The 25,909-nt window shown below is 36.8% G+C and overlaps 1 protein-coding gene across 1 annotated transcript in view; it reads right to left on the bottom strand.

Moving 5' to 3' along the window:
• LOC108972750 (calexcitin-1) overlaps nucleotides 1-18,494 on the bottom strand; it is a 29,939-nt gene extending 11,445 nt beyond the window's left edge. Inside the window, exons 1-4 of the mRNA XM_018939513.1 lie at nucleotides 18,344-18,494; nucleotides 4,250-4,412; nucleotides 689-741; nucleotides 56-175 (exon numbers count right to left, since the gene is read on the bottom strand). Coding sequence (XP_018795058.1) covers nucleotides 56-175; nucleotides 689-741; nucleotides 4,250-4,307 — 231 coding nt within the window. The 5' untranslated portion in view covers nucleotides 4,308-4,412; nucleotides 18,344-18,494. The remainder of the gene's footprint in view (nucleotides 1-55; nucleotides 176-688; nucleotides 742-4,249; nucleotides 4,413-18,343) is intronic.
• Nucleotides 18,495-25,909: the final 7,415 nt, after the last annotated feature.

Here is a 25,909-nt window from a genome sequence, read left to right as displayed (position 1 = left end):
TGCTGCATTTTCTACTATTTTTTACAACTTGTCTTTTAGCCACATGTTTACTCACCTGCCCATCATTGTCCTTGTCGGCCTTGGAGCGCAGGCCCTCCCAGATCTCCAGCATGACCGCGTGGATCTCCTTGTTCTTGGGTGTGTTCTCTGCCCAGCCGCGCAGTTTGCAGACGCGCTACAAAAAATGCAAATACAAGAGCAAAACAAAAAACAACATGTCAGCGACAGAGCAATACAACAACAGCAGCAATGACAATAATTCGCACAACTGCGATAAAAGGCAAGTGAGGCACACGCCGAAACGCACGCATAAATTACATGGCGTTCTTGTTTTTCTTTTTCTGCTTTTTGTTGCGCGCACCTTCGGCGTAACGCTGAATTTCACAAACACACACATGCCCTTACAAAATACGCTAGTGTGTGTTTGATGTATGTAAAATATGCAGACGGCCAAAAAGCGGTCGCAACGCTATCAAAAACAAAAAGGGACCAAGTGTGGAACTACAAATTTGTTGGCAATTATTTGCATGCAAATAAATTTCGCTCAAGTGTTGTGCCACGCCGCACAGTGTGCGCGCCACTTTTTGCCGTGCGCCGGCGCGTTCGTGCCACCGAAATGAAAGAATAACTTTCAGGAAGTGAATTTCCTAACGAAACTTTTGTCCCTTTTGTTTGTGTCAACACTTACCTCAATGGCCAACTCAAAGTCTTTAACGTCGATTTCGCCGCTCTGATTGACATCTGTTGACGGACGCGACCAGACGGCGGTGCGGGCGGTGTCGGTGCGGTCGCCGTCGAAGTGGGTAGTCGGAAAGTTTGTTGAAGTTGTTTTAAGGTACATTGTTGCATCATGCGCCAACATTATTGTTGTCGATGGTTGATTGCGTGTTGTTTGTGTGCAGAGCACATAGTTGGGCGCATTGTCATTTGGTGATGTCGTGAGTTGTTCATACGTAGTGGTGTACCAAGGGCAAAAAAAGAAAAGAGAAAAAGCAATGCAAATGAAAGTTATGTGTGTTTCAAAGCTGCAAAAGTTATTCACTGCGAAATGCTGTGAAGTAGGCCACCATAAATTATTTAACAAGGTGTGATACTTTTCAACAATTTGTGCATTTTATTAACGCAATAATTTCAGGCATTTCACTAAAAACAAAAAACCCACAATTCGACATATCAGGCGCAGCTGTGAAGCTTCGTTTACTTAACCACACGCTATCTCTCTCTTCAATTTGATTGTGCGTAGCTGTCAGCTCGTGCAGCAGCGCATGGTAAAGTTTGTGTGCAACTTTTTTCGCGATTCCATTTCGGAAATCCAAAACTCTATTTTGAGTGCCGTGCACACAGCTGTCAACACTTCCGCCTGCCACATTCCATTGACATTGGCCGTGTCAGTGCCACGGCAGCGGAAGCAGCGCGCGCCCACCCCACCAACCGGCCAGAATGCCGCCAACCCTTTTCAGCCACGTGGCGCGTGGGGTTGCCAACGGCGTTTGTCAAATAAATTACCTATATAAAATTAATTGGTTTTCCATGCTGTTAGTTGCAAAGCTAGTCAATTTGAAATTTTATTACAAAGTAAAATTGTTGAAAATTCACCATAAATGTCAGTGCATTAAGCAATTAAATTATTACACACACACGCCCGCCACGCTAAATCCCACATGAGGCGTGCACAAACTCATGAAATTTAATGTAAATTGATATTTTAATTTTTGCAAATAAAGCAAGCGCGGCTATTTGTTAGTGTGTGGACAGCAATAGCTGTGTGTTATTTTATAAATTAGCTATAGTTGTAATATATTTATAAACTATGTATGGCTTATAGCCTTATTTGATACTGTCAGCTATGTAAAAAATTAATTTAAATGTTCCAAATTTTTATTGGCAAGACTATTAATCTTAATTAATGGCAGCAATATGTGTACGAAGGTAATTTTGGTATTTTAGAATGAACTGACCTCAAAATCTCTTTCGTTTAAGTTCGGTATAATATCGAGCTTTATTACTGTTATCTGCGAGAAAAATATTTAATTGCTTAACATTTTAAGGGGAATTCTTTTAAAATAGTATAGAATTGAATATTGCAAATAGCAATATGCTAACTAACATTCCAGCTATTTACTGAGCCTCAGAGATACGCTTCACTAATTTGTTTGGAAGGTCTCAAATAATAACAAAAAAAGAATGGTTACTGTAACCGAAGCAATAATACCCTTTCTTTTTGTATTTTTTATAGCATAAAAGGGTATAGAAGGAGTTCATCTTCATATTGATCAGTCAGTTTCAATGGCAACTATGTGCTATAGCGGTTCGATCTGAACAAATTCCTTCGGAAATAACTGCACTGTCTTGACAAAAAAATAGACCCCGTCAAGAAAGTGTTGGGAATTCTTCCTTTTCACAGGTAAATATTTTTTCCTTATTTGGTACAAGTGTTGTTAATTATAACGCCAAAAATCAGCGCGATCTCTCCACCAGTCAACACTTTCTGCTTGATGTATATCAAATTCATAACATTGGCGACTCTACAAAAAAATTTTCGTTCTTTGTCCTAAAGTTTATTTTATGATTTTCTGATTAGTCATGAACGAAGAAAATACCTTTTTTTCTCATACAGTTTGCTTTTGTAAAATTTATAGTCATAATACTATATTTGGGGTTTATTAAGAGATAGTACCTATGAACATAAAAGAAAAAATAAAAGTGACCATTTTTAAATTATTTTTTTTTTTACTTTTTGACTTGACTTATAGTCACATTTTGTTGTTGATTGCAATGAAACAGCTTCTTAGGAAGAAAAAGGCGTGTGACGCTAATCAAGCTGTTAAATACTACTCTACTGTGAGCAAAAAATAGTAAGACCTTTTTAATTTAAATTTCTCACGAAAACACATTAATCGATTAATTTATTTTTAATTTCTATCTTTCTATGAGTGTCAGTGATATCTGTGCCAAATATCACATCAAAATAATAATTAGTTCTAGTATACGTACGTCTTTCTGAAGAAGATACGTTTTTACGGCGAGCGAAATTATTCAACAAAGAAGTTCCATAAAATATTTTCACAAATTTCTGATGCCGAAACGTTCACAATGTTAGAAGAAGCCTTCGGTGGTAATATTTTTTCGCGAGCAAGGTCTGAGAACGCGTTGAAGAAGAACCTCGTCCACGACGGCCATCAACATCAACTGATGGTCTACTCGTCGTCAATAAAATAAAGGAATTGGTGCTTGTGAATCGACGATTACTTGTCAGAGATCTTACTTTCATCGTCGGAATATGGGAAAAATCAGTGAAAACTATTTTGAAAGATCATTTTGGCCTTAGGAACGGGTAAGCACGATTGGTTCCAAAATAACTCAATATTTTCGAAAAACTGCGTCACGTAAAGGTCTTTGAAATAGTGCTTTCAGACCACGAGGATGTCATGAAATGTATTATTACTGGCGATGAGTCTTGAATCCATGCTTACGACCCAGAAACGGACGATCGGTCGATTATCGTGGCAAAGGTGAGCTGAAGCCGAAAAAACCACTTCACCGCAAGTCAAAAATCAAGTTATGTTGACAGTCCTTCCAAATGGAGAAATTGTCAAAAGAAATATTACTTAGTATTATGCGTCGTTTGCGTGAAGCTTTTCGGAAAAAGTGCCGAAATTATGGTCCGACAACTCTTGGTTTATGCACCACTATAATGCACCGACGAATACTTCATTGATTCTTCGAGAGTTTTTCTTTTTAAAATTATAAACATAGCCTTACTATTTTTTGCTCATAGTACTGCACTTTTCAAGGTCTTCGTCGCTTCCTTATAGGCAAACTTCATGAGAAACATGAAATATCCTCTTCACAGTATACCCTTACTGTAGAAGTTCTTCACAAAGTATAAAGGCTTAATCTTGGGAATAAGGTATGTTTTACTCTACTATTTTATAACTGTCTTCATAAACTCACATCCTTAGACTTAGAAGTTAAGATTTAATTGTTCGAAAAAAGTTTCTAGCTAAGTCCCCAAAGCTGTTACTTTTTGTACTGCTATGGTTTTATAATATTATTTTTTCCATAAACAGTAATAATAATAAAAGTTTCGGGCTTATCAAACCCCCTTGAAACCATGAACCTACTACAGGCCACAAATAGATACTTCAAATTTTAGTCTAATATTTTCAAAATCCGATTAAGCAAAATATGTTTAACATTATTCCATTACTCTGGTAACTCTATGCCATTATTAGATTCCTTTACTCACCAAAGAAAACGTTGAACAGGAAGAGCAATTTCTTCTTACGGAAGTCGGAGATCGACATGATACTGTTGTTGTTGCTGTTGTAACTGCGTTAACTGTAGAAAAACTATTGACAAATGTCGTAGCGCTGCAGTAACTACTTTGAGCGCCAAAAGTTTCTGGAATGCTGAAATTGGATTAGATAAAGGAGAGAGAGAGAAATGAGAAAAAATCAGTGAGCAACAGTTTTGTGTTAAGTTAAATAAGTGAGCACTAAAATGCCGTAAAGTAAAAGACGAATAGCAATCACAGAAAGAATCCGAAGAACTCGAATTTGTTAGTTCAAATTAGGTTGTGCAACCATTCCACCATTTCACCGTTTCAATGTTGCACTCTAATGAGCGGAAGCGTTAAAAGCTACATTCTGTGTGCAATGTGCATATGTATTAGCATATTTCAAACTGCAGTTATACATGTATGCTAGGGTTATAAGTAAATAAATTTTAATTTAATTCGCAGCAGTATCAAAGCTAAAAGGAAAAATTTTTAGAAAAACGAGCACAGCTCTATTTTCAGTAAAATAGGTATTTATATAAATTAAAAACAAAAAACAGAAAAATATATTTTTATGCCACAAACTATGTTCAAAAAAATTGTCTTTATCCACCAAAAAACATATGAGCATTAAACAAGCAAGATCAGCTAACATGTAAGTATTAAAGCCTTGCGAAGTATTTGAAAATACCGGCAAAACTTCCTTTGGCGCAAAGCTTAACTCACTTTTATCTTAATAAGAAAGGTATTCTCCTTAAAGATAACCTGGTTAACTAAAGATAGAAGACTTGTTATTCATGCTAAGCCTGGAAGAAGATATATAATGATATTAGGTTATCAAATATGTACAGGTGGTTTATCGCATCTACCATATAGCCCGGACATAGCGCCAAGTGATTCCTGTCCATGGCGAACACCCTTGTTGGTGTAAAGTTGAACTCAAAAGAGGCTTGTGAAAAGTGGCTGTCCGCGTTATTCGCAAATAAGAAGGGGGGCTTCTTCGAGGTCAGCATTATAAAGTTGACGTCTAGATGGAAAAAGATTATCGAACGAAACGGCGCACATTTGAACCATTTCCGATCACTGTAACACTTTTTATAAAGCATGGAATAAAGAGCAAAAAAAACGGAAGGGAGATATTTGATATTCATTTTGGAATCATATTATTATTCTCGAAGCATTATCGTTTCCTCATAATTTTATTGAGATTTCTTGGGTGATCAGAAATATGTTTTGTAGAACAGACATCAATCATCAGAATTTAAAAAACGCGTGCAACTATCTATATTGGGCGAAATAAAGTCTTTTAAACAAGATGGCCATACTAATGTTTTTTTATTAAATTGAAGACGACGTGCTAAAAAATATGCATTAGGTATTGTTGCAAGCCTTTCTCTACTGTGCACTAAAGAACTAGTAAACATTTTTTCAAAACTTGTTTATATATAAATACATAGTAAGAGATAATATTGTTGGTGATATACACTTAGGAACATTGGTTGACCGAAACAAAATTACCCAGAAAACATGAAAAAATGTATTCAATATTATTTGAAGCTAAATTCGGGTGTAACCGAACATTTTGTAATCCGATAAATTCCTACAGGATAATATGGGAGTTGGTGGTAGTCACATGCCAAAAACAAATTTCCTCAGTTTCACTAAGTACCTCACATACAATCACCAATCACATGGATTACGCATGTTCGAAAATCCCGATATTAGTTATATGCGGCTAAGTCAAGCTTTGGCTCAATTAATTTTCGGCACAAAGATACACTTGCCCTCCCATTTTCATTGAGATAACTCACAATTGACCGATATATGCGGTGGAATTCACCCGGTAGATCTAAAATCTTTATATTAGGTATATGGGGTCTCAGGGCGGAATTGACCCAATTCAGACCATTTTTAATACACAGATATTATATTATCACGAGAGGATTTTATCTGAATTTGAATTGTATATCCTATACTTTGGGCTATATTTATAGTCAAAATTCAAGAGTAGATACTGTAGTCCACTTTTCCGGTATTTTGGGGACTGGACAGTTTCGGATGGGTTAAACAATTTTTATAATTTTCTTTAATTCATTTTACATATAGATCAAGAGATAATAACTTTATCGAAATAAAACTTTGCACAAATACTCTCTCTAAAGTACTCCATCTTATCTGTATAATATGTCCAAATCGGATACCTTTGCAGAAAATTTTCTTTTGTATATATATGAATCATTGAATATTTATCAAAAAAATTTGATTAACACGTAATATCTTCGAAGAGAATGTGCAATGCTATCAGAATTTTAAACTTTCGCTTGACTTCCCTAAACATCGGTCAATAAAGTATATTAACAAAATTAAGTGTAACACAAAGGCAATCAAGTGTTCACGGGGTTATATCGCTTTTAACAACTTTCTTCGTACAGTTCGCCTATGATCTGCGACAAAAATTCTTGCATAATCTCTCCAAGGACTTCTCCTTGCACACAATGCTGCCAATTTCACCACGGAAATTATACTCAAATTATAATCGCAAAGGTTTATTGTCACAACAACCAGGAGCAAAATGCAATGGCTGCATGTAATGTATAACGGAATTCTAATATGCACGGAAAGTGGCAATATATCTAACATTTCTGCACGCGCAGCCTTTAACGGTGAGATTTAACGATAAGAAAACTTAATATTTAATTGCTGTTCCACTCAAGTTATTTCAGTTTGTTGTGTTGATTTCAACAAAAGCAAAATTAGACACGATTTGATACTACTAGTATTTTTTATTCAACCATTTAGTATATTTCATAAAATATTATTTCCAATTTATCATTACCTTCGTCTTCAACAATGTAAAACCTTCAATTTGGATGACACACAGTTCAGAAAATATTCTTCTTTACCGGCACAGATACCAATAAAAGGTTATAGCCGAGTCACAAAATATTACAACCTCGAAATTAAGGAAATTTTGTTCGAAAATCGAACTCGCACCGCTTGTTTAAGCCGCACCAGTGTAATCCTTTGAACAGATTACAATTGTTTACTTACTTTTATTGAACAGTGTAATGCCATCGTTAAATATATGTATGTAAACTTAAAGCAACAACAAAATTGGCAAAAGTCAGTGGTAAAAAAAAAAAAATAAAATATGTTTTTCATTTGATCGGCTTGAGTGAAATCTGCTCATTCACTGAATTGTGTTTCCAAGCACTTCCATGAATGGCGCAGTTTAATCACCACTGCAGCCTTTAATTTGGTGCATTTCGCCGTGAAATAGGTTATCAGCGCTGTAAATTGACCGAGAAAAAACGACACCTTTTGCGAATATTATTGATGAATGGAGAGAAATTCCACAGGGCTATTTTAAAATCGAAATTCGATATGCTTGTTTGAGTATTAAATAATTTACCCCCCAGTCAGCAGCTTACTGCGATTATGTTAAATTACACAAGTATTTATCAGACTGCGGATATATATATATTGTATATACAAAAGTATTTACACAAAAACGACGCATTCACACGAGGCATTAATTTACCGATTATCTACTTAATTAAAGTTTTAATTGGCGGCAACTGAAGGGCAGTGCAAAAGTACTTTTTACTCTCTCGAATTTCAGACAATTTGAACTTTTTTGCTGCGCTTTCCGCACCACGCACATTTTATTGCAACAATTAGTTAAAAATAAAACATTTCAAAAATCGGCTTAGAATTGTTATTTAATATATCAAATTATTAGCCAAACTTTTTTTAAGTAAACTACACACGCACGTAAACATGAAATATTAAATTTGGTAATTTTCCCACCTAAACGACAACTAATCAATAGCGAAGAGGTGTGAAAAGAACGAACGGGTCATAAATAATGTAAATATGCCAAAGCCATAAATTGCCGTGGTTAATTGCTTTGTTGTTTGCCGCCTATTTAGGGCTATTAGTATGCGTGTTGGACAATCTACAAAAATTCCACGTTTGATTTTTTCATAAATTACCACTAAATGAGACCAAAAATGCGGAGAGCATAAAGCGCGTATGATGCAAATGCAATTAGAATATTGATATAATATACTTTAAAATTTGGTGGTATGCCAACATAATTATAATAATTATGCTAATTCAAACAATTTGCTTTAAATTTAATTACTTCACCTTCAACGTTCTGATTTATAACTTTCAATTTGTGTCAGCGTGCGGCTGAAGCAGTTTGTAGGAGCCAAAAGACTTTCAGTTGAATTTGTGTATGAATAAAAGTCGAGAGATAAGTACATATATTGGATGGAGTCATGTGTGAAAGTTCACGCAATTGTCTCAAGCATCTCAAGATTTAAGGTCTTAGACCAAGTGTCTTCTAGTTAGGCAAAGAGCAACCGCTAAAGTAAGAAGGCGAAACATCCCTCTCCAGGGTTGTGCGCTGGGTTTGGGACCCGTCACTTAAAAAACAACCCCAAATGAAAAGTCGACTATAACCGCGTAAGCTGTGTCTACGCCAACAAAGAAAGCAAATATCTAATTTTAATGGACTGCGGACCCCAGTTAAACTGCGGTAACAAATCGAATCAGTAAACATTTTTTTTTTAGATTGCATGTTACGATTTTTTTATGTTCGTGTGAAGTTTGGTCTCCATATGCCAGTTAGTGTGCATTTTACAGTTGTTTATTCACGCCGCGAAAGTTTGCGTGCGGATTTTTACCGAGAAAATAATTGGACTACGAATTGGCTTGAAAGTTTGTGCGCAGAATAATTGAAAATGTTGAAGAAGTATTCCCAGAGGTCTACTTTACCTAGAAGACAAGTGTTTGAGAAGCACAAAATAACCAACGAAATTCGTGAAGTCATCAAAAACTTGTCATGCAAAGCGTGCTGCCACCTCCTTTAATGCCAATACTATCGAAATAATTCAAAAAACAGTGCTTGAAAATCAACGTGTAGGTATTAGTGAGATAGCAGATGATTTCAACAACTTTTATGGACCGAATCAACGTCGTGTTGGAAAGGTGAGATTTTAAGCTTCATTTAACCACAAAAAAACAAAAAATAATTAAATTCGGGGAAGTTGAAAAAAAGTTACAGCTGTTAAAACTGAGTGAAAATAATGAAGGAATTCACTACATTTTGAAATGTTTGTATATATATAGCTTTGTATGTGAAGAATGCCACGCGCGTCACCAATGAAATTTGCGAAGTTTACGATGAGGACACAGGATCAGTTCGTGTAGCACAACAATGGTTGGCTCGCTTCCGATCTGGAAATTTCGATGTGAAACATGCACCTCGCTCTGGTCGACCTCGCTCTGGTCGACATCGCTAAGGAACTTAATATTCATCATCAAATGGTTTTTAACCATTTCAAAAAGGCTGGCTACAAAAAAAAGCTCGTTGTTTGGGTACCATATGAATTGTCGATGAAAAATTTAATGGACCGAATTAACATCTGCGATTCTTTGCTGAAACGAAATAAAATGGAACCATTTCTGAAGCGAATGGTAACAGGAGACGAAAAGTGGATCAAATATCACAATAATGTGCAAAAACGATAATATTCCAAGCATGGTGAAGCTCAACAAACAGTTGCAAAACAAGGATAACGACACTGAGTGTTTGGTGGGATTGGAAAGTAATCCACCACTATAAGCTACTTCCGCCTAGTCAAACTATTGATTCTACATTTTACTGGCAACAGCTGATGAGATTGAAGCAAGCAATCGAAAAAAATGGCCAGAACTGATCAACAGCAAAGGCTTTATCTTCCATCAAGACAACTCTAGAACACACACGTCTTCGATGACTCGGCGAAAACAGGGAAACCATTTGCTTAGGTTAATGCAGAAATCCTTTAATGGGGTGAAATTGGCTTCAAGAGAAGCCTGTGAAAATTACTTGTCGCAGTTTTTCGTTGGAAAGCCATAAAAATGTACATATTTGAAATTCATTATAACAAAAAAAAAAAAAAAAAAACAAATATGTTTGATTAGAAATACGAAAATACTTTTTCGACTACCCAATATAATGTCGATATTGTCTAACATTCTAACGAATGGCGCTCCACAAATGAGCCAAAAACGAAGAAATGAAAATTTGCTGAAGGAAATGAAAATCACCGAATCCGAGGCTTATGATATAACAAGTGTATGGAATATTTAATTTTTTGGGGTTGAAGAATTTTCTAGTGAGGAGCACATTTAAAATAGATCTTGCGTTACCAATTAGACTTGCAATTGCCTTCTTAACACTGAAAAAAACGGACCAGTCTGTATTTTAGCTTCGAAAACTTGAAATATCAATGAAATCTGCAGAGCACAAGGAAAGTCAACAAAGCAATTGCGAGGTCGCACTGCTTTTCGCTGAAATAAATTTGCAGTAAATCGCAATTTTTTGTTATTTCTTGTATTTATTATAGTCTTGCTTTCTTCTCCAAATGTCTGTAATGAAGTTGCCGAGCAAACAGTAACTCAAACTACTCCAAATAAATATTGCGAAAGTGACTTTTTTTTAGTTTTGGTAAGCGCCGATGTGGCCACTACACTTCTTTTAAATAAATAAATTTCTCAAAGAAATCCATTTCGAGCAGTTTTTCAAATGTGCCAGCGCAGAGTGCTGGCAAAGTTGGAAATAAACCGTTATTGCAACATTTTAAGGCAATGGGAAATGCAAGCAAGTAAGTTAAACTGCAACACGTTCAATCGAATACCAATGCGCAATTCTACGCTTATGTGTGAGTGCTTGAACGCTTCCGACCAAATCAAAAACAAACGGCTAACAAAATATTGACTCAGCAAGTTGCAAGCTGGCTGGCGCACGAGCGAGTGTGCATACATTCATTTAAAATGACACCATAAGTATATAGTAGCTTGTGTATGTGTGGGTGTGGGTGCAGCACTCGAGAACGTCGCAACGGCCGCTTATTCGATGAGCTTTCGCCCGCTTTTATTGCAAGAAAGGACGCTACTAAGTGGATTTATTGTAAGCTTTTAACACTCGCAAACATCGCCGCAGCGCGCTGACGGGGAAATGTACGAGTACGAGTGCAATCGCTATTGAATACAGCGACAATTTCAGCGCACACGACCATAATCAACGCCCGCAACGCTCGCTCGCAAGAATGTATGTTGCGCGGCGCTTTCTTGAATAGCCCGACAATTCGTTTGTGTTCATTTCGAGTGGATTATGCATTTGTCACAGTCGACCTGAAATTCCGCCAAACCAACTCGTGTGCTTGCATGATCTTCTTGGCAGCGCAGCGTCGCCGAATGTCAAGTATGGCTCGATGCATATGCTGACTTTCATAAATGCCACCTTGCTGCAGTGGCTGATACTATGTGTTGAAAAGTTATTGCATTCAGAATTATGAGTATGGCCATCAAAGACGGGCGGAATGCTCAGCCACACATACACACTTATGTTTTATGCGTTGGGACTATGGGTGTGTGAGTGTGTCGGCAATCATATGTTCAGGCAGACACTTAAAAGTAGTGATGCATCAAGAGATTCCCTTGGAATGGCTACTAAAAACTTGTGTGTCAATAAACAAATGCACCGAAGAGCATTTGGAATGTGCCAACTGACGAAATTCAGATAAATATTCGGCATTGCAATCCCTGCTATGAAAGTTTTGAAATTTTCAGCTAGCATACTTACATATTTAGCTGGCGTTTACAAGTTTTTAGCTATAATAAATAAGTTGTGTGTTATTCTACTTGTGTGCAAAGCTCATGCAAAGCTCTGTACTAATAAAACCTAAGCTATTCGAAAAACTTTATTAAGTTTTCTTTCTCTTTCTATTCTTTGAGTCCAAACTTGGTTTGAAAGAGGTTCTCATGGAAATCCAAAGTAAGTCGACCAAACTGTAGGCTTTACCAATTGTACTGGCAATCAAGAATGAATCACTGGAATACTTCAAGGGAATTAGATGAGACTACGCCAGAATCCTTGGATCATTAAAAATTACGCATCCACATCGAGAACACTTTTTTGTCTTTCAAATTTATTGAAATCAAATAAAAAACACCAATCATTATGAATCCAATAATACATCATTACATATACACATACCAAAGTATAAACAAATGTGCCTTAGGCATGCAAAAATTACTAGTTTCGGTAGATACAAACTGAGTTCATTGTCCAAGCTGGTTATTCTAAACATTCTGATTTTAGGAAAATCATGTAAACAAAACTTGGCATAAAATTAAAAGCAGAGTTACCAAACTCAGCAAGCCATTAAGTCTTCTTAAGCAAAATTTAATAAACTTCTTGTTTTGTATTGAAAGAGCTCGTAATTTGCTAGATAGGCTTATGTTTGGGCGAATTTCCACTATGAGCAGTTGAAACACCAGTCCCTTCTGTTTCTAAAAACTTCTAGCCAAAGATGAAAATAATGCAAAACAGCCTAACAAAGACTTCAAAGCCAGAGAAAATGCCAAAACTTCTAAGTATGTTTGTGATTTATAAGCCGCTTTTAGCCCAACTATAAGTACGTCATTTAAATTTTATCAGCAGATTTCGGTTATTATTTTACATCTTCTCTTATTTAGTTTCCGATTTTTTGTTTCTACATTGAGAGACTACCCGAAACTTTCATTGCACTCACATTAAAGCAACCAAAATATTGAGTCAAAGCTTTTGATACGCTTTAATAAGCACCAAATGTATAAAAAAGAATAATAATTAAGGAACATGTCAACAAAGCGGCATATTTCACTGCAATAAGCAAAAGAAATGCGTAAAGTGTACAGAATTGCGTAAAAAGCGGCTAGCTTATTTATTGATAAGCTGCGGTAAGCCGCTGTACAAACTCGTTCAAATGTTACTGATGTGTTTATTTATGAGCTTTATCTTATTTATTGTTAGCATTTTTTAGAGCCACATTTGTCAATCGGTGTGAGTCACGGCATTGCTTGGTGGCCTTGTATTATTATTTTGACCCATAAAGTCATTGCTGCTGTCAACTGACAAAAAGAAAGTTACAAAAACTGGTTTCGCTGCAACTCAAATTTTATTATTAATTAGCGCAAATTTGCATATAAGGCTTTAACTGCCATTAACTTTAGATAATTATCTTATAAAAACTCATGACAAAGCTCGCTTGAAGAAAAAAATTGTGTTTCATGTAACTCTCAATTATTCGACAAAAGGTAATAAACATGAGTAAAGTTTTCTTTTCTTTTTTTTTTTTTTTTGTGTTGAGAGTTTCGTCACGTAAAATGCAAAATAACGTAAATCACTTTTAATAAGTATATAGGCGAAGTGAAAGCGATATAATAGAAACCACTCATATTGAAACAAAATTTTCGGTTTTCGTAACAAGGTAACAAATACATCGGTTATATCTGTGAGCGGGAGCTTGAAATTGTACGATATTACGTGTATAAAATGATAAGTGAATCGTAAGTAACATAAAACTAAATTTCGAATTCTTCGGCGATAAGTTGTTTTGCATTTCAAGTGATGATTTGTTAAACAAATCAATGATATTTTGACACACACCGAAAAATTTACTGCCGTGATAGTTGTAAATAGTTCTTAATACAATGACCTACCAGTCTTTTTGGAATCTTGCAGTTAGATTTTATTTAAGTTTTATTCACGAAAATGGTCATAACAATGAGGTTTTTTTAGCGTCTGCGGAAATCCCATGTAACTTGAAAAAAGTGTTATATTTTTCAAAAACTTCTTCTTTAGTTCCCAAAAATCGTCTTTTTTAACCTTTCACACTAAGTGTGACCCTTAATATACTTATACTTATAAGAGCTCAATCGAAAGCCTAAATCAAAAGTCTCTTATAAAATAACTACAAGAAAAATAATTTTAAATCATATTTACATGGAATAGTTACACTGAATATTTTATGAGTGAGGGTTTTTGGTAATAAATTGCATTAAAAAGCTTTAAGATCATGATAGTAGTTGAAAGCTTTATCACTATGTGTTTTTATTAGACTGCTTTTTGAATTTGTACACTTTTAAATAATAATTTATCGAATCCCCCTTGTACATTGTATGAAATGTCTTTTATCAATTGCAGAAGGACATACTGATTGTATGCTTGTTTTTAGAAGTTAATATGGAAATTTATCTGTTTTTTAAACTCACAATTTGAGCTAGGAAAATGTATGAGGTAAAAATTCCCACTAAAATATGACTTACTAACCTACACCACTATTATTTTTATGCACAAATATGTTATTTTTCAGACGTAAACAAATTATAGTAAACTTCCACTTTGTGCCTGCACTGTTTCATAAACACTTTATGAATTTCTAAACTTTAACCAAATTTATGAGCAAAATTTTTCCAAATAGTCTCAATACTTTGCTTTATTACACAACAAAAGCACAGCAAATCCATCAAATCCGTCAACAGTTAATGCGTAATTATTTTTTATTTATTAATAATTTTCTGCACTAAATCAACATTATTAATCAATATGAAGCGAGTGATAAACGAGGAAATCCCTTCGCTTCATAGTCAATCAAACTTGAAATTACTTTTCTTATGCATTGAGGGCTCAATTTCTTCAACATGCCGTCGTTGAGTGTCTGTCAACGCTCAAATGTGGCGCTTATCGCGATTGAAATCACTCATACGCCACGGTTTTCCACAAAACAAAGACGGCAGTTATGTATATGGAAACAGCATTTAGAACGCTTATGTGCACTGCCAGCATATGAAGAAATCAAAGTGTTTGCCTTGTACAATGAGACAGCGAGTCAGCGCGAGCAAAATCAACATGCATAAATTTACATGGCATTAATGTCGCGTATACGCAGTGTGAAACCATTCAAGCTTGCATGCATCCTTGTCAATTGTACGACACTACATGCCGTTCGAGTGGCTGGCGCGCCTATAAAAGTTTGCATAAAAGGTATATAAATTAAGTGAAGCTTTTTCATATTAACTTTTCACTTTTGAAGCATCAAAGCAATTTAGCAAAAAAGTATTACAATAAAACTGTCATTCTCATCACACACGGTGAGCATTTGCGTGGCTGCCAGTAGCGTTTGTAATGCAGATGTAATGTGACAAAGTGACATAGATATGCTCGTGTTTGTATATATGTCTATATATGTGTGTAGAAGTGACATCGAGCAATTACAACCGCCATTGTTGGCTGAATCCGCTGGTATTTACTTTGATGCTGCTGCTTAATTCGTTTCCATTTCAATACTGTTATGGCAACCAAATCAAGAGAGAGACAACAACAATTTGCTTTCCTCATTTACACATCACTCAAATGTTTATTTGTTTGGATTTGACTTTTCTTTGTTGCATTACCCCATCGCCAAAGGCACATACATAGGTCTCGTACATAAATATATATATAAATATATATAAGTATGCACCGTCAGGTATGTCTGCTTAATTGGCGGTGGTTGCAATTGTTGTTCATTTGTGGTTTCGTGTTTAATTGTGTGCATTTGCGCAAAGTTTTCACATTTTCAAATTCTAAGCAAATAAATGTCGTTGCAGACACAGTGCCGTGAGGGCGCAGGCAGATGGTCAAGCGCACAGTTAGATAAATAGAAGAGTGGACCAGCGTTTAGGAGAGTAAACGCCTAAAGCATTTGCTGTATGTGTTGAGAATGGAAATAGAAATATGAAAGCAAATGAATATATGCTGTAAAGTTAAAAATTTTCATTGAAAACCATAACTGTGGTGATAGTTTAGAAAACATAGTTGGCTTGGATGCTCTGCTTGACGTGAATTTTAACAGACTCTGCAGCCTCACTATCGAAACAGTGTATCATACCGTGGGCACCCAGGATGCATACAGCTTCCCTGGTGCCCCGTTCTAGATATTTGATGGAGTCTTCTCGATATGTCATGATAGTCAGTATTTTTAGATTGTTTAGCATGCATACTTCCGTTTGTCACTAAATCTAATGGTTTAATCTTCTATATTAAATTTGTGGTATCTTTTAAAAATGAGATTAAAAATGTCATTCATTTTATAAAGAAAAGATTTCAAGCACTTACTATGCAAGAAATTTTCTTTTGCGAGGACAAACCATATAACCGCCTAAGCGATGTGTACGACAATAAAGAGAAAGAAAATACAACAATTCCATAGTGAATAAAAATTTTTCACAATACTCTTGAGACTTTTTTCAAGTCATACAACTGTTACTCTAAGTTTTTGTGTGCAAAATGAATTTGCACTAATTAAACAAAAGGAAACTTTTGAGCGCTTTGGCAACCAGAAAAGTAAAAATCTGTTTTAAATATGTTCAAAACTGCTTCACGCATAAAACACCATTGAATCTAAATATAAAATTGTACAGAAATAAAGACAAATCTGTTGCTAAATGCAACTAATTCTCCTTCTTAATCACACGTCATAACAGCTTCACCAAAGTTTAACCGCGCAAAACTGGTTTGATTCAGTCCATTTCGAATTGTCATTTGAAAATGTAAAAAATAAATATTTTTTTTTTTTACTTCACATTTATAATTCAATAGCAAATGTTGTTAAGTCGACGGAAAAAATTATTTTGAAATTTAGTATTTCATTGTATCAGGAATACAATACAGTCATAATACCTCATAAATGTTTCATGAAAAATGCTGACTCAATACATGTGTTGAATTATGGATTGGATTATCAAAAAAATGTTCGAGTAAACGAAAAATATAAAATAATATAAAAGCGAATATAATAATTTTTCAAAAAATAAGGATTTGGCTGTGTTCAGAAACATTCTCATTCAAATAAGTATATTCGTTCAAAAATTACGTTTTTATTTGAGAGCTTAGAGGTTGATGTTTTACTTGAAGATTTCTCAAGAACTGCTGAACCGTTCTTCATGAAATTTTACTTAAGTCTTTGATATAGATTCTTAAAGGCTCAGACTATTTTTCTCAATTAAAGCTATTTGAAAAAAATTGCGAAATTTTCCTTTTTTTGTATGAATGTGCGCCAAAAATCCAAGCAATTTTACCCGAGGACACCCATGTAACCCCTTAATAGAGAACAATATAACACGTAAGCGTGTAATTTTTGAGACGTGTACTTTTAGCGGCCTATACTGGTTACCATAGACGGAAAATTGGTATTTGCAAATATAGTGCTATGAAGGGTTACATAAAAAAATCATTATAATAACAAATAAAATGGTGCATTTTTCTGGCAAAAGTTTTAACGGAGGTGAATATAGGAGTATTAATAATTGTGGAACGAAGTGTCGTTTCGGAATAAAATTCTAAAATCTATGTATCCTACAATAAATATTCATATTTTTCTTCTGTTAAAAATCAAATGCAAGTTTCAATACCTGGAGAAACCGATGTTCTACCCTCGTATTATTCAAGAGCATTATACCGTTTTCATTATTCACTTAATTTTTCTTGAAACGCCAAATTGCATTTTTGTAAGTCTTAATTGAGAAGTTCTTCCTAACACTTCTTTGCAATTAAACGACACAATATTAATTAGCCACACCCTAGGCGCTGCAAATACGCAATAAAGTGCTGACATGTACATACATATGTATATATACACATAAATATCCAAGAAAATTCCTTAATCACCAAGAAACTTTTCCTGTCCACTTCATCTTAATTTGGAGCCGAATATTGTGCGGCTAACGCAAATTGGGCTTTATTTTACTATATATATCGGTATGCTTGTGTTTGCACTCTAATGCCCATTTAATTTGGGGCAATACAAATTGCTTCGCAGCTTTTCCACCTTCAGCGGGGCAAGTCGTTTTTCAAAAATTCTCACTGAAACTTTGGCGGCGCAAAGAAAGGCAATGAGCTCGGCACAATAGTCTGTCTTGCAGCTAGCACTTTTCAGTTGCCACAATTGTTTTGTCCATTTGCAAAATTACTAGTTTTTTTTTTTTTTTCGAAAAAAAAGAATCTTAACTGTGAAAAATTACTCAGACAGAAAGCGCTCTTTCACGGCCGAGCATTCTTTGTGCACCAAAAGTTCGCTTGTTCATTCGCCATGTCACTTTGCGTTTTTACCTTGGGTTTCGTTGGATTTCGTATTTATTTCAATTCTGTAACTCTACTTTGTGCCATACAAACAGATTTCTAAGTTATGCTTCGCACTCACTCACCAAATTATTAATTGCTTCTGCAATTAAGTGAAATTTTGCAACTCCTGCGGCCTTTAATTTGGAAATCAACGGATTTTCGTTAGAACACTGTGCCTTCGGTTGGCTGACTGCGACTGCGACTATTGCAAGTTGCTTGTGGCTGGTTGCGCGTGCGAAACGTTTGTGATATTGCCACATGCACGGGCTGTTGCTTTTATACGTCCAATTGGCTGGCGTGCGCTCCATCGTCTCGGCCGCTGTGCGTTCGTGTTGGTGGATGCCGTTGACAGCGCGTTGCTCGTGCGGTGGGGTGGGTGCTCAGCTACTGGGATTCTTGTTCCATTCTCACAGTTGCGCTGCGGCACTGCGGCGCCGACGTCATTTCGTTGCTTCGCCTCGGCGCTGCTTTTGTTATCGCGCAGCCGACGCTATCTTATCGTCGCTCCGATTGCGGCATTTCGTTTGTTTCTTCCCATTGCCGCAGCCAATTCCGTTGTTTCGCTGCCAAGTAAACATTCGTTTGTATTTGCTCTGATGTTGCTGCAAAAATATCAATGCAAATATGGGAGCCTGCGTGTTTGTGTGTGTGTGCGTAATCGCATGCCTTTTTGTTTGCCGACTCAGTGTTTGTTGTCATCTCTGTGTCAAATCAGCACCGCTGGACTGAAAACTCAGTGCAGCGCCGTTGGCGGGGGCGTGTGTGGCGAACGTTTAACCACGTGCATTCGCTTTTTTGCGGTAATTCGACATTTCGGTCAACTGGTTTAATTTCTAATTTGCATTGCTCGCTGCTTCGCCTTTAATTTTGGCAGTTTTGCTTGGAAGTACTGCTTAGATCTCGTTTGATTTGGATTACTTGCATTGGCTGCGCTTACTCGTATTCTTAATCGCACACACGTCACTTCTAAACAAATCGAGGCTTTGCATTACAAATCTGGTTATGGCTATCTTTATATTCAATTCACAAATGTTCTTAAGCCATTAGACACAAAATTTCTTACTGCCGTTTAACTAACTAATTCTCTCGTATTTTCAGTTTAGGCACATTAAGACACAAGAAGACTTCCAATTGTTATAGAAACTTTCTCATTGAATTGTAGCATATTTTGTGACTATACGTCTGCACGATTTCAATTTGTGGTTAAAAACGCTTTGTGTTCAAGACTTCTAGTAGATTATAGAACACCCACCCACTGTTACAGTATATTAGATAATTCATATAAAATAACGGCTGATCCAAGTGGCCCTCAATTGCCTTTTTCTGACAGATCACCCTTGCGTCGTGCTCTTAGCTCTTATATTATTTTTGTTCAGTATTGTTTGCCATTTTACCATGAAAAGACTTAGACCGGAATAACGTTTACACATCGTTCAGTTTTAGTACGAAAATTCGGTAAAGAAATTGTTTCGTGCGATTCGCTCAACTTATATTCAACACAATCAGCGTACTCATCTTGAGACCCAGCATTCATTAGTGGATAATATTCGACAGAATAGACTACCTACAGCACGCAGTGAGGAAAATGTAGTAGCCGTAGCTGAGATTGTACACGAAGACCGCGCTGAGTCAATTCGGCGCCGATCGCAACAACTCACACTAACGTATGAATTCAAATTGAAAGCGTACACAGCACAGTTTGTGCAAGACCTGAGGACGTTCGACTTTCCCAAGAGGCATTTGTTCGCTCTATGTACTTCCAAGAAGATCCGACGTTCTCGTGCCAAATTTTATTCAGGGGCTCTGAGGCCCATTTCTGGCTCAGTGCGTATGTACACAAGCAAAAAGCGACCGTTATTACGCCTTTTCGATTTCTCGCCTTGAGACAATTTGGAGAAAGGTCACAGGTTTTCAATTACTATAATTGTCATTAATTCATAAATCATCAAGCTTTCTTTTCATAATTTTTTTTTTTTTACTTTCTCGAATATTTTAAAAATATTAAAAATTTGAAATTTTAACTTTTGTTATTGGGCACGATTGAGTATTGAGTATTTAAAACATACTCCAAACCAATTTCAAGAAATCTTGATACCCAAGCTAATAACTTGATCTGTTGCAATGGCAGAATGAGTTGCTCTAGCAAGATCAAAGTCCTATCCCGGTAAAGTAAGTTATATTCCTGCTGATCCAATGCTTTTGACAAAAACTCTCTGCAATGTGCGTATTTTTTTATAGCCTTCGCTTATATTGCAATATTTAATTTATTATTTGTTTCAAGTGGTAAATATATGCTGCAAGTACAGTGGTGTAAACTTGACACAAACCGCTGACAAATGTCTTTGTGCGATACAATCAGCAGAGCTAACCAGAGGAATTTGGCTGACCTTGCTTAAGTGCAGCACTGCAAATTCCCATGTTAACAATTAATTTCATGCTTGGGACAGGCAGGCCGCTGCGAGGCATGGAAGGCGATTGCTGCAAGTTTGCAATCATTTTACAACTCAATGTTAAAGCAACATGCAGAATAATTATGCGGCAGCAGCGTGGAGAGTGTGATCACAAAAGGGTTTGCAGCAAACTTACAGTCGCATACATACTTATGTTTATGTCCAGTGAGATGTGTGTGAAATGTCTTTCGATTTGCTGCAAGCGACGTTGGGCGCTCATTCGCGCTCTTGCCGGTCCGCCTACGCTCTCGTCGTTGCTTTTTGCAGCATAACAGCAAAATTTTGTAAACAACTTGGCTATCTCGTGTCGAGCACGTGTATTCTGTTTTCGTTTCGTTTCGCTTCACAATGTTGGCGGCAACGGCGCTGCTGTGCTGCGCTGACACCGCTATGTCAAGTTGTCCTGTTAGGCAGCTGGCTGTGGCGCCTTGAACGCTGCTACTGATTGCAGATGACCATTTTCTGCAGTTCACTTATTTTGGTTTCAGACCAATGTTTCGTTCCGCTTTTTGGGCTTATTAGTTTTCAATAAGCACTGATTGCTTTCAACTTCCAACACTCACATACAAAGGCAGCGTTTACTGAAACAAAATTAAAGTATTTGGCTGAAATTACTTTCACTAATTAAAATTTGTATTTCTTAATACCGACGTTTTAGTCTTAAAAGTAAAGAAAAAAATTTAACTAAATGATATATAAATACAAAAAGTGTAAGGTCAAAATATGCGCTCATGAGCCAGAGCAATTCTAACATATGTATATAGATATCTACATGCATGAGCACTGGTTATCAGCCATTTATGTGGGCATACAAATGCATAATTTCGGTTGTCGTTTGTTGAGCTTATCTCTGTATCGCAATATTTTTCCATCTCTTCAAAAGCAACGCCCACACCTGAGCTCAAGTTCTTGCTGCCTTTATATATGCGTGTATGTGTGTTCGGCTGTTCAGATATTTGCTTCCGCGCTTGTAGATAGCACCTCAAAAACAGGGTAATAAAAATGGCATTGACACACATTCCACACACGGCTATGCCAAAAAATTCTAGCATTGCGGCAGCGTTTGCGAGAGTAAATAGGTCTATTCGGAATTGTCATGTGCGGCCATTGAAATGGTTTCTGCTGTTATTGATTCCTTTAAATCCTTTGGTAAACTTTTACATAATTTCTTAATAATAAAAAACAATAAAAAAAATAATAATTTTATCTTCTATGTGACTCACAAATTTTTGTTCGATTTTTCATTCCTCCAGTGTCCTTAATTTGAAAATCTAGGTATATTCTATTCAATTTGATCGATTATTATCCTCAATCGAGGAACAGGTATTTAATTCAAATACTGCCATTTAAAAAACAAAATAGATTAAGTGAAATCAAGAGCTTAACGGAATGTCTCTTTCCAAATTGTGACAAAAAAGTATCCGGAAATTGTAAATAAAACGCAAAATATTTAATTTTTCATCAATATTTATTTTGTTGCCTTCAAAGCAATAGCCACCACATGTAATACACCTATGTCAACGGTTTTTCCAGTTCCCGAAACACTTTTCATAAGTATCTTTTGGGACGGCCTCCAGCTCATCCAGCGAATTTTGTTTTATCTCTTCGATCGACTGAAAACGAATTCCATCGAGCGGCAATTTCAGTTAGGGGAACGAGAAAAAATCACACGGAGCCAAATCTGGTGAATACAGTTGTTGATCGATGGTTCCATTGCGTTCCTGGCCTTAAATTCGATTACAATTGGCCATGAATTGTTCTTCCACAAAACGAGTAACGACTCAATACGGCTCAATAGAACTCCTTATTAACCGTTTGTTCCTCCGAAACAAATTCATTATGCACCAAACCACGAATATCGGAAAAAACAATGAGTAGGTATCATTTTGATTTTTGAGTAGATTTGGCGTTGTTTTCCTTTTTATACTCTCGCAACAAAGTTGCTAGAGAGAGTATTATAGTTTTGTTTACATAACGGTTGCTTGTAAGTCCTAAAACTAAAAGAGTTAGATATAGGGTTATATACACCAAAGTGATCAGGGTGACGAGTAGAGTTGAAATCCGGATGTCTGTCCGTCCGTCCGTCCGTCCGTCCGTGCAAGCTGTAACTTGAGTAAAAATTGAGATATCATGATGAAACTGGGCACACGTATTTCCTGGCTCCATAACAAGGTTAAGTTCGAAGATGAGCAAAATCGGCCCACTGCCACGCCCACAAAATGGCGGAAACCGAAAGCCTATAAAGTGTCATAACTATGCCATAAATAAAGATATTAAAGTGAAATTTGGCACAAAGGATCGCATTAGGGAAGGGCATATTTGGACGTAATTTTTTTGGAAAAGCGGGCGTGGCCCCGCCCCCTACTAAGTTTTTGTATATATCTCGAAAACTACTACATCCATTCATTTCATTTTTGATGTGTTTGCATGTCAAACCCATAAGCCCAGTTATAACACTCTCCATGAATGTGGGATTGGAACTCACATGTCATTAAGATGTCCAAAGAGACCTGTTTTATTGTATTATTTTTGAAAAAAATCAGCTTTGTCGGAAAGAGTCGATCAAAAACGTGTTTCATATACAAAATATCCATCAAAATCATTCTACCGGACTCGCGAGCGATGTAGAGCTCTCTTGGCATCTTTTTAACACTTGTCTGTTTAAGAGGTAGAAGGTCGTCCAGAACGAATCATATCTTCAAAGATCGCTCGACCGTCTTTGAGGGCTTTGTACTCGAAGATTTGTGTTTTTGGTAAAACTGAATCACCGTTACCCTTTACCAGCATTCTCACCGATTCTGCAAACGTTCCGTTATAAACACCGCAACCTACTACTGAAGTGGACCGAGCTAAGTTAATTAAAGACAGTCCTACCAACTTAGCACAACACATTTTTTTGAAACATCATTTACTCGCAAAATTCAATAACAATTTCGAGGTGCTTTTTTGCCACAATGTATATTCAGCATGTAGGGATTATTGCATTAACATTCTCTCCGAACTTTATTAACACATCTCTCATAATGACTGATACGTTCGGTCTGAAGGTAACCTTAATTTATTTTACATATGGGAGGTGAAGATGGTCATATATTAAGGTGGACCTAACACATGTAGTTCAAACCGAATAGTTTTTTTTTTCTGTATACCCAATGTTCATATATTTATAAGTTCGTCCGTCAGATAGTTTCGGAACGCGTTGGTCGGCTAGGTAAATTTATCCGAAACGAGTGGATCGTGTGGCCTGAAATTTTCACAAAACTTTCTCAGGCATATTTTTCTGATAATTATCAGAATCCGCCAAACCCAGAATCAAAACCAAGAATGAAAATTGTAACTAGTCTGTCTATCCTAACTTATATTCATCTATTGTATTAAGAGTTTCAAACGGTGTTCGCTGAAAACAATGAATGTTTTGTTAATTTTTCTACCCTACTGGGAGATCGTTATAGGAATACTATGAATGACACAAATTGGCCACTTGGTTCATAGAACACCCAACAATTGTATTGATTTATAAGGCAGTATATCTAGTGCTGACCGGATGGACGAAAACACTCCAGCTCTGAAAGCATTCGACAGAGTAGAAGGTATTTAATTTTACGCATCTGGCTTTCCTTGACAACAAACTTTATATGGAATAATATGAACGGGATATTTATTCCTATGTCAAAGAACCCTTAAAGCCAATGGCCATAATCAGATATCACCCCTTCAGCAAGTATCTTTGCAACATTTTAGTTTGGCAACTGTATTATCTACACACTTGTAGCCCTTTAAAAGTTTTTAGACAAAACTGTAATAAAATGATATACCCTATTCGTTGGTGACTCGCATTAACGTAAATCTACAAAACAACGGCATGTGCGGAGAGTTTAAGTTAAAGAAAGTTGCACTGGTTAAAGAATAAACTAAATGATTTCCAAGGCGATTCATTTTAATTTCATTAATATTTTGCCGCTAGCAGCAGCGCCTTCAGCACGCAAAAGCAGCACACACATATCAACATGTGCATACACACATACACTTACACTCATTTACTTAGGATGCCAACTACTCTAAGCTCACGCTGTGCTTGCTAGAATTTCCATTTTTGTTTTTCTAGCAGTTTTTGATTGTTGCACGCCACGCTGCGAGTAACAATGCACAGCTTAAGCACCCACACCCACACACACTAGCCGATTTGTGCCGCATCACAAGGAAAATAGCAATAACAATAACCAATGCTTACCTTGCCACAGTGATAATTGTGGCATGCAATGTCTAACAATGCGCAAAACGAGAAAAAGTCCTGACAACTTTATTAGACTTGGCAGCCAACAACTGGACTGGCGCGCAGCAGAAATTTAGAATTGCGAAATGACTTAGACTACGCCATGGCAAAGATGGTCGCGCAAAAGGCGGTCGAGGCGCTCGCAATTGTTGAAATAGGCAGTCCATTTATCTTCGTGAAGCCTTGTCGGCATTCAGTTGACGCCCCTCTTTTTTACTAATCCTGTCTGTTTTTTTGCCGTTGTCCTTCTCCAGGTATTCTTCGCAAAGCTGTGTTGCTGCATTCAGCCAGCAGGTGGACAAGCGGGCAGGTGGACGTGGGGCGCTGCTGCCACGCCATCTTCGTTCACGTCTCACTTGCCATTCAAGTGTGGCGTCGGAGCGTCCCTTCGTCTGTTCGTCTGTTTTTGCGCTTCACCTATTCTAAATTAGAAATTCTACTACTGTTGTTTCAGTTTTTACCACATTCTTTTCACCGTTTCATTGCATTTCATTTCGAATTTGTGTTCTGCTTAGCACACTTTTTGCGCTCATTTGTGGGACACTCACACCAGCCCGCGCTGGTGGCACTTATGGCACTCCACCTCTGCCGCTTGCATGCGCGGTGGCTTAAAGGGTGCGCTGTTGCACGGCTTTCGTGCCAGACGCACCGCTCACGTGCTGCAAATACAATTTCGTTGCATGATGTGCGCTTTAGCTGAATTTCGCTGGGATTTCTATTGTTTTCATTTCGCTCATCTTTCAAAGGATTAAATCAGCCGTTGCCACAGACACAATCACAGTCGCGCGCACTACAATTTCCAGCGCTATGTGTGATTGTATTCGGAAATGGTTAATGTTGTGAGCGCAAAATCTTCCACTTGTGTGTCAACTTGCTCGCGTTGCATGCCGCGGCGGTGGCGCGAAGCGCTAGCGGTGTTTACATTC

Source organism: Bactrocera latifrons, unplaced genomic scaffold, assembly GCF_001853355.1.
Source record: "Bactrocera latifrons isolate USDA-ARS-PBARC rearing strain unplaced genomic scaffold, ASM185335v1 scaffold_11, whole genome shotgun sequence".
In the NCBI taxonomy this organism is placed as follows: Eukaryota; Metazoa; Arthropoda; class Insecta; order Diptera; family Tephritidae; genus Bactrocera; species Bactrocera latifrons.
The sequence above is the reverse complement of the archived record's forward strand: the minus strand, read 5'-3'. Positions and strand labels throughout refer to the sequence as shown.